Source organism: Antechinus flavipes, chromosome 2, assembly GCF_016432865.1.
Source record: "Antechinus flavipes isolate AdamAnt ecotype Samford, QLD, Australia chromosome 2, AdamAnt_v2, whole genome shotgun sequence".
NCBI classification, from domain to species: Eukaryota; Metazoa; Chordata; class Mammalia; order Dasyuromorphia; family Dasyuridae; genus Antechinus; species Antechinus flavipes.
Genome location: NC_067399.1, coordinates 345,644,640 through 345,653,647, shown reverse-complemented (window position 1 = coordinate 345,653,647; position 9,008 = coordinate 345,644,640). Strand labels below are relative to the sequence as shown.

Genomic DNA, 9,008 nt, shown 5'->3' with positions numbered 1-9,008 from the left:
CCACTCCCAGCTCACCAGCAGCTCCCAGGGACAGCTTTTCCAAGGAATTTCCTAGAATGCTCTGGCTGATTTTCTAAAATTATTAATAGCAGTTCCCATAGTCTTTTGTGATCTTAATAAAGTGTTTTACATATATGTATATTATATATGTATGTGTGTGTATGTATATCACCATTGTATTCTGAATGTTCATTTGAGCTAAATTTGGAAGCTGAGATCCTTCACGGTTAATTCATATATTTTGAGTATTCCTTGGCAGATTGAATTTCAGGTACTTTGTGCATATTATAGTTATTTTACATGTGAATTCCTTCCTGGTTTTTGTCATTGTAATTAACATGATTGGATTTTTGTTTTTATATTCATTGTCTTAATTTTGCTAGTTGTTTTTTTTTTTTTTTTTTTTTTTTTTTTTTTTTTTTTTTTAATAAACCATCCACAAATAGGGATAGTCTCATCTCATTCTTGTCTATGTGCTTTTAGATTCTTTATGGTCTTATTGTTATCCTAAGATTGTATCAAATAATAAAGGAAAGCATATATCTTCACTTTATTCCTGTCTACATATATCTTTTCAACTTGATCTTTCTTTAGATCTATAGTCATATTAATGAGATAGGCTTCTAGTACAGGCCCCTGAATTTTGCCTCAGAAATGCGTTTTCTAACATTAACCTTGCATAAGCAGTAAAAACAATATTCCTTTTCCAGATAGAGCATATATAGCATATATAGAACAACTATCTTAGAGGTCATAGAAGACCACATCTTTGCTCCAAATCCTATTCCTATGTATAGGCTCTATTGTGTCAGGAGCCTTTAAAATGTGCCAAATTTTTCCAATATAGGTTACCCTTTTGCTCTCCTAGCTTGCTAGACTCTTCAATGACCAGCCCATATGCTTTTACATGAATAAAGCTTCTGCTGGCTAGGAGAAAATCTCAATTCTTTCTGTGTTGACTTTATATAATGCCATTTTGGTTTCAAAAGTTGGGATTCCCTTTGCAAATTGAATTTTCTCCTAACTATTCAGGTAGATGTTTTCTCTTGATCTCTTTTACGTGAATAAAGCTCTTAATGGCTAAGAGAAAATCTTTCTGAATTCTTTTTGTATTACCTTTGAATTACAACAGTATCTTTCCAGATACCAGTACCTCAAATTTAACATGTTTAAAACTGAACTAATAATATTCCCATCAAAACTTGCTCCTTCCCCTACATTCTCTGTTTTCAAAGTCAGCCAAATGAGTTTGGATTTAATTTTGCTTTTTCCAACTTCCTCATCCCACATACTCAAATCAATTGCCAAATCTAGCCAACTAAACCCTCCTCAGCTGTCTCATATCAAAGGTGTAGAGTCAAAAGTGTAGAGTTACAAGGGACCTTAGAGGCCATCTAATATATTTTTCTCATTTTACAGATGAGAAGTTTGAGGCTTAGAGAAGTTAAGTAACAATTTACATAGCTGCTTAAGAGCCAGAGTTGAGATTTAGATTCAATTTGGATGATTCCAAATTCAGCACTCTTTCCCTTGCATTATGTTCTTTCCTTTCCATTACAGTTACTTGAGTTCTGTCCTTATCATTTCTCATACAAGTCTCTTAATTTCCTACTTCTTGTTTCTCTCCTCTCCAATTTACTTTTCACATGGATGCCAAAGGGATTTCCTTGTTGAAATATCAAAGTATGGCATATACCTAGCATTTTAAACCCTGCCTCACATGACTGGTTAACTGAATGATCATAAACTGAATTATAACTAGTTAATACACATTAGTCCCCACAATATCTCAGACACTGAATACAAAAAAGTTAAGGAAGTTCTGGAGGAGGTTTATAAGGGGTTTTGAAAGACCAAGGATTTTATATTTGAACCTGGGAGATAGTGCCACTGAAGTTTACTGATTATATGTATAAGGGGAGACAAGGTTGGACGTGTGCTTTAGGAAAATCACTTGGATGTCGGAGGGGAGGATAGATTGGAGTGGGGAAGAGACTTGAGACAGGTTGACCAATCATCACTCAGTTACAAAAGGACAAGGAAGAGGAATATAAGCACTTCATTAGGGTGGTGACAGTGTCTGAGGAAAGAAGATATCAGATATATTTTAAAAAGATGTTACAGAGGTGAAATCAGTAAGTCTTTGCAACAGATTGGATATGGAGGAATGAGAGAAACAAGGATGATATGTATAGGTTGAAAGCTGAAGGGATTGGTACAATGGTAGTGCCTTTGGGAATAAGGAAAGTGTGTGTGTGTGTGTGTGAGTAATGAGTTCTATTTTTGACAATTTTCTTTTCTGTAAAATGTGGAGGCAGCATGAGAAGCAACTGTGATACAGTGGACAGTGTGGTGGATTTGGAGTCATAAAGACCTGGGGTCACAATCCTAACTCATCTACTTATTAGCTGTGTGATCCTGGGCAAATCACTTAATCTCTATCTCTATCAATCTATAATCTCTATCAATTTTCTCATCTATCGAATGATAGGCTTGGATAAAAGTAATTTCTAAATCCCTTTTCACTACTAAAGTTTAATAGTTCTGGCAACATGATTATGACTGGTAAAGTATTTTTAACCAAGTGCAATATAATTTATTCTAAAAATGTTCAAAATAATTGTGAACTTTGGGAAAAAAAAGATTTCATGTTGAGCAAGATAGATCTGTAAATCTAATCTGTAAATCGGTAAATGGGGGGAGACCAATCAGTTTTCTTTGATTTGACATCCAATATATACTTACATTATTTTGAGGTTTTGAAGAGTAATCTTTTGCCAGGAGAGCATGAAGATAGTGGAGAGATCATTCCTAAAATAAAATCTACCCACTATTAATGGTTAGAAGACAGCACTTAGAAGGAGTTATTTGTCTTCCAGAACTACCTTTGTCTCTCCTCTGTCTGGACACACCACCATTGAAAACCAAATATGGGGAAAAGGCTGATATGACCTCACGCCAACATGATGTAAGAGATTAGTGACGACAGAAGGCTGTTGCCATGGGAACCATTCGCCACCGACGGCAGAGTCGTGAAACCCTATTGCAGCTCTTAATTTCCAGTTTTGGCGCGGCCTGGTGGGCGGTACCAAAGGAGCCTTTAACCTTTAGGGGGCCCTAGGAAGAGCCCAGGAAGAGCTGCTGTGGTTGTGGGCCTCTGCCTCCGCCTTCTCTTTTCTAGGTCTCGGCTTTTCTCTCCAATCGCACCCCCGCCCCCAGTCTGAGGCGGGGAACTGCTGTAGCCGAGAGGAAAGAGAAGTATTAGAAGGAGGAGCAGAGGGAGGAGGAGCAGGAGCCGCAGCAGGAGCAGCAGCCGCTAAGGGAAGCGGCGGCGGCTCTGGCTCGGCTCCCTACATTCGTTCAAGGCCTGGAAGAAGGAGCCGCCATATTGGAGCCGGTGTCGGCGGTGTCTCGGGCTTGCGGCGGGAGGCCGGAGGAGGTGGAGGCCGCGGACCTGGCCTCTGTCTGGGGAGCTTGGCTCTGCAGGAGCCCCCGAACTCACCGCCGTGAATGAGCTACTGACGCCTTTTCTCCTACCCGCCCTCCCCACTCCCAGCCCTTTCCGCCGCCGGACCGAGCCAGCGAGAGTCGGAGGCTGCAGCAGGATGTTCTCTAAGAAGCCGCACGGGGACGTCAAGAAGTCCACTCAGAAGGTGCTGGACACCAAGAAGGACGCACTGACTCGGCTAAAGCACCTGCGCATCGTGATAGGTGAGGGAGCGCAGGAGCGCAGAGGCCCCAGGGCTGGACCCCATAGTCGCCGTCTCCTGCCCTTCCCTCTCGGTGGAATCTCTCCAGTGTTGACCTGCTCTGGGCGTCCCGTGGAGGTGGGGGTGGGGCGAGTCCTATTTCTTCTGGGAAAGGGACAACCTGGAGGGGGGGAACCCTCATCTTGGCGAGGGAAGACTTGGCAAAGACTGAAGTTATGTGGAGCATTAATGAGGAGCTCCACGTAGGGCCTAATGCATTTTTTGTGTTGACTATGTTGATTACTTTTGTAAAGTAATACATCATCTTGGAGATTGTCAGGAAGACTTTTGAGGCTTTGAATATTGATATGTTTACCAGATGTAAACTACTATCATCTTCATAACAGGATTTCTTTCTCTAAATTCTCTAATTCTCTAAATAATTCTCTAAAATAATAATCATCCTTTTATCTTCCATTTCAAGCTTCTTGACTGAGAAGGATCCCAGAGAGGTCAGCTGCAAATACCCTTCTAAGTGGGTAATGCCCATACTTTTCTTGTGAAAGGGCTCTTCCCAACTGTTAATTGTGGGGTACCTTATTTCATGTCACTTTTAGCATTTGGAATTAAAACTGTCATTCCCTTCCAGAAATGAGATCTACAATCCGAAAGAAGTTTGCTTCTTTGAATTAATAAGATGTTTTAGAAATTTTTGCGTCAGATTTTTATTTTAAATTCGACCAGTCATGTCATTTGGCCTCCTACATTGCCTTTGTTAATGCTGGAGTACCAAATGGGACATCACCTACTTGTGTTTGGAGTGCAAAGTTAAGTCATGACTTTTAGATGTTTGGCTGGATGATATTTGACCCAGTTTTTGAAAATTAGGTTTACAGGTACGAAATGAAAAATACAATATTTAGTGCTAATGTGAAGTTAAATCCCACATTTGAGCTAGCTGTCTTTTTTGTTCTTCATTATTGACAAGGTATAAAATATTGAGAAATGTAATGGCCAATTATTTAATAATTGAACAAATAATTTTTACAGAAGATAGGTGGTAAACTATATTTAAAATCTGAATCCTAAAAAGCTTTCGGGATGGAAATGTCACTGAGATGTCAAACACCATAAATGTTAAAGCTGTGTATAGATATATGGAGGGTACTTGTTGACAAGATCAGTGTTCAGATCTTACCTCAGATACAATTTAGCTGTTTGCTGTCCTAAGCATCAGTTTGCTTATTTGTAGAATAATAGGACCATGATTTTGGGAAGATCAAATGAGGTAATGAGTGTAATATTCTTTCAAATTGTAAAATACTTTCTAAGTGTCAGTATTTATTGTGAAAGTTATTACTATTAGCAGATACAGTTCAGTCTGAATCTGTTTCCTTCCATATAGAAGTATCTTGTTTTTTGCCTGTGAATAAAAATACTTTGGAAAGAGAATTTAAGTGATATGGAAGAGAGCAAAGTAAATGGGTTAAATATGAAAAGGTAACATTCATTGGTAATTTAAGAGATTAATATACTGACAAGAAGAAACAAACAGGAGTATAGTTTTGGAATAGTGGTTCTATAATTCCTCTCATTACAGTTAGTGCCAACATTGTTTCACTTAGTTAACTGCTTTAGTCATAGAAAAGACAAGATTGTGATAGAGAGAGAGAGACAGGTCAATTATTTAATGCAACTAAGACGACCATCATTTGAGTGTGATATTTTGTGTTGAACATGTAGTTTTTTCTAATAAAAACTTTAGTTTCCTTGTAATCCTTTATGAACTGTTTGATATTTTTTAAAAATGGAATCTAGTGAACATGATAAAAATATTTAGTGTTTTAAGTGTCTCTGAATGGAAAATCTATATTTGATCATCTTGCTTTGTAGCAATTTGCTTTGATAAATTCCAATTATTTGGGTGAAACAGGGTTCAAAAATTGATCCTGCAAGTGTAATACCTTGATCCTAAAATATTTATAGTGTTAATAGTTCTCTTTGGGACACGTACATAGAGAAATGTAATAGATGAGTGGCCGTTCTTAAGTGTTTCTTATTTTCAGACTGCTGCAGTTTTTTGTTGGGGCAGTCTTTGTAAATATAAGAATTTTGATACCTAAAATAAGGCCTATAAATTCTTGTAAGTTGACAGAGTTCCTTTGTACACTTGAACATTCCTTAGTTTCTACAAACTAGCAAGATGGATATAGATTGGAGTAATTACGTTAACATACTTAGAGAGGAAAATGAGTTTGAAATTTTGAAAAGATGCTTTTCAGATTGAGTAGTGTAATATCAGATACAAATAAATTTAGAAGGAAGAGATAGTAGTTATTTACCATATCATTTGAGAGTCCTCATAGATTTCTCTGATCTCAGCACTATTTTTGAAACTTGTTCACTTCAATGATCCACTAGCTTCAAGATAAAATTTCCATGTCCATGATACCATAGTTAGTATCAGAAGATAATCTAATATAATTGTTGTCCCTGGATCATAGTTCTACTTTAGGAAAATAATAGCATTTGCAAAAGTTTTCTTTGGAAGAATAGATTTAGAAGACTGTGTTCTAAATTAATGTTGTTGCAGATGAACTGTTTTTACTGGTTGAAAAAGTGGAGTTATTTAAAGCTTAAAACAAAGATCTTTTGGTTTCTCTGTTTTTCTTTAAATGTGTGTTGTTTTTTTAAAATAATGAATCAGAATACATCTTTTAAAAATTGTAATCTTCATTTAAAAAATACTGTTTTAGTTAGATAGAATTAATACATACTGTTATTGAAGTAGAATATGCTTGGTTTTTGAATGGTTTAGAATTATGGTGTAAAAGAACTTGGAAGAGACCTGAGAGGTCATCTTAATTTTATAGAAGTTAGCAAGTTTACTAGTTTTGTGACCTTGTTGTCTTTTTAATATATCTCCATTTTATGATTTTCTGTTGCCTTTTTTTCTTAATTTTTAAAAAATCTTCTGCAATTTTAACTTCCAATATTTTCTTAATTGTCAATTCTAATGTACTTTCATTTTAGATATTCTTTCTTTTCCTAGATATTTTCTACTTTTAAGGATTTTGTGACATTGATCTCTCTTCTTTGGTTTACTACCTGCCTCATTGATTTTTTTCAAATATTCTTTTGTTAACTCTTTTTCTATGCCATACTCATTAACTTTGAAAATCCTTTGATACTCTTGGGCCCTATATTTTTTCCTTTGTCTCTACTTTTTCATTTGGTTATTTCCATTTTCCATGGGCTTAATCATCATTTTTCTTCTGACGATTCTTAGATCTTTTTATCTAGTACTATACTTTCTTCCTGAGGAATGGCCTCCTATTGTTGATCACTTATATGTCCTAGAGGTATTTCAAAGTCAACATATTCAATTGTCTTTTCCCTTCTACGCTTCTTATTAAAAACTTATTAAGGGGAAAAAAATCTTTTAACAAATAAGCATAGTCAAATGAAATAAATCCATATAGTTCACATAGCCCCTCCCCCCAAAAAATTTTTTGTTTTTGTACCTTGAGTTTTCCTTCTCAGGAAGTGGGATAACATGCTTCATTTCTAGAGAAATGGTTGGTCATTACACTGATATGGATTCTTATGTCTTCCAAAGATGCTTTTCTTTATAATGCTGTTACTGTATGAATTGTTTTTTTCTTATTAGGCTTCTGTCAATTTATACTCCCCAGGATTCTCTAAAATTCTTTTTTTTTTTTTTTTTTTGTCATGTAGCAAAATAACATTCCCTTACTTTGATATACTACTATTTTGTCTAACCATTTCCCAATTTCCCTTTTAGACTATTCTTTTTATATTATTATCAATTATTACAATAATCATTATTTTTCAAGTTAAGGAAGTTTTGTTTTAGTTGACCTATTACTCCCCCTTCACTGTTATCCTCCCTTTTAACTGCCTCATCTCCATGTTTAATTAATTGTTGATATTGTTGTATTTCTACATCAAACTCTGTATTCATCTCTTGTTTCTTTTGCTTGTTTCTGATTAAGAGTTTGGCTTATATGATGCCTTCTCTCCTATCCCTTTCTCCATGTTTGCATATCTTCACTCACACATCAGAAGAAATAACAAATTCTACACCCTTTTCCCTCCTTTGTATACTATTACATTACCTTCCTTTCCTGAAATCTTTCTTCTTTTGATGCCTGCAAAACAGAACCAATTCACCTCTGTTTTCTTATTTACTCACTCATGGTTGTGAAGGGACACTTTTTACTTCTCCCACTAGAATGTTAGCACTGTATCATCACATAGCTTTTTTCCAGTTCCTCAAATATCTTAGAAAGGTAAATTAGAAGTTTTCTGTTAATTCTTGTATTTGTATTTTTCATCTCCAATTCAGTTTTGATTTTTCATTAGAAATTTTTGATTCTTTTCCATTAAAAGAATCAGAAATTCTTCTTTTCCATTAAAAATTCACATTTTTTCTTCCATAGGATTAGATTGTTTTACAGTAAATTTTACTATCTTTTTTACTATTTTTATTTTAATATTAAATTAAGTCAATTATATATTAATTAAAATTAATAAAATAATATTAAATTTTAATATCTTAATGCTGTCTTTGTTGAAAGTCTTTTTTCTGTTTTGGAATATTTTTATAGAAGCACCTGATTTTGTGTGATCCTGATTGTACTTCCTTTGTATTTGAATTTGTAATATTTTTTATTTGATGTTGGAACTCTGGATTTTGACTATGCCATTACTATGTCTTTTCCTTTTGAGTTTTCTTTTAAAAGGGGATTAATGTATTCTTCTTACTTTTACTTTGTCCTCTGTGTGTAATAACTTTGGGCAGTTTTCATTTTGGATTTCTTAACATATAGTCCCTCCACCTTTTTTTCTCCAATAATAGCTAATACGAGTGCATTAAAAAAAAAAATTTCCCCAATTACATGTAAAACAACCTTTTTTTTTTTTTTTTTTTTTTTGGTTATGCATGTGTATTTTAAAAAAAAAATTTCTACTTGAATCATTTTGGGAGAGAAAAATCAGAACCAAAGGGAAAAGCCACTAGAAGGAAAAGCCACTAGAAAAAAAAGCCAGGAAAAAAAGTGAACACAGAATATGTTGATTTACATTCAGTCTCTGAATGTGGATGTTTTTTTTTCCATCCAAAGTTTATTAGGATTGCCTTGGATCACTGAACCACTGAGAAGAATCAAATCTTATAGTTGATCATTGCACAATCTTACTGTTACTTTGTACAATGTATCCTTGTTTCTGCTTGTTTGGCCCAGCATCAATTCATCTAAATCTTTCCAGGCCTTTCTAAAATCAGTTTGTTCATCA

General features: G+C 35.0%; 1 protein-coding gene across 3 annotated transcripts in view; it reads left to right on the top strand.

Annotated features, from left to right (window-relative positions):
* The first annotated feature begins 3,070 nt into the window (after positions 1–3,070).
* The window catches only part of RALGAPA1 (Ral GTPase activating protein catalytic subunit alpha 1), a 307,831-nt gene continuing 301,893 nt past the window's right edge, over positions 3,071–9,008 (top strand). For 2 of the 3 annotated variants that reach the window (XM_051977984.1, XM_051977983.1), the window contains exon 1: positions 3,077–3,711. In XM_051977984.1, coding sequence (XP_051833944.1) covers positions 3,606–3,711 — 106 coding nt within the window. In that variant the 5' untranslated portion in view covers positions 3,077–3,605. Of the gene's footprint in view, positions 3,712–9,008 lie in introns of all 3 variants that reach the window. The other variant, XM_051977982.1, reaches the window with a different exon arrangement.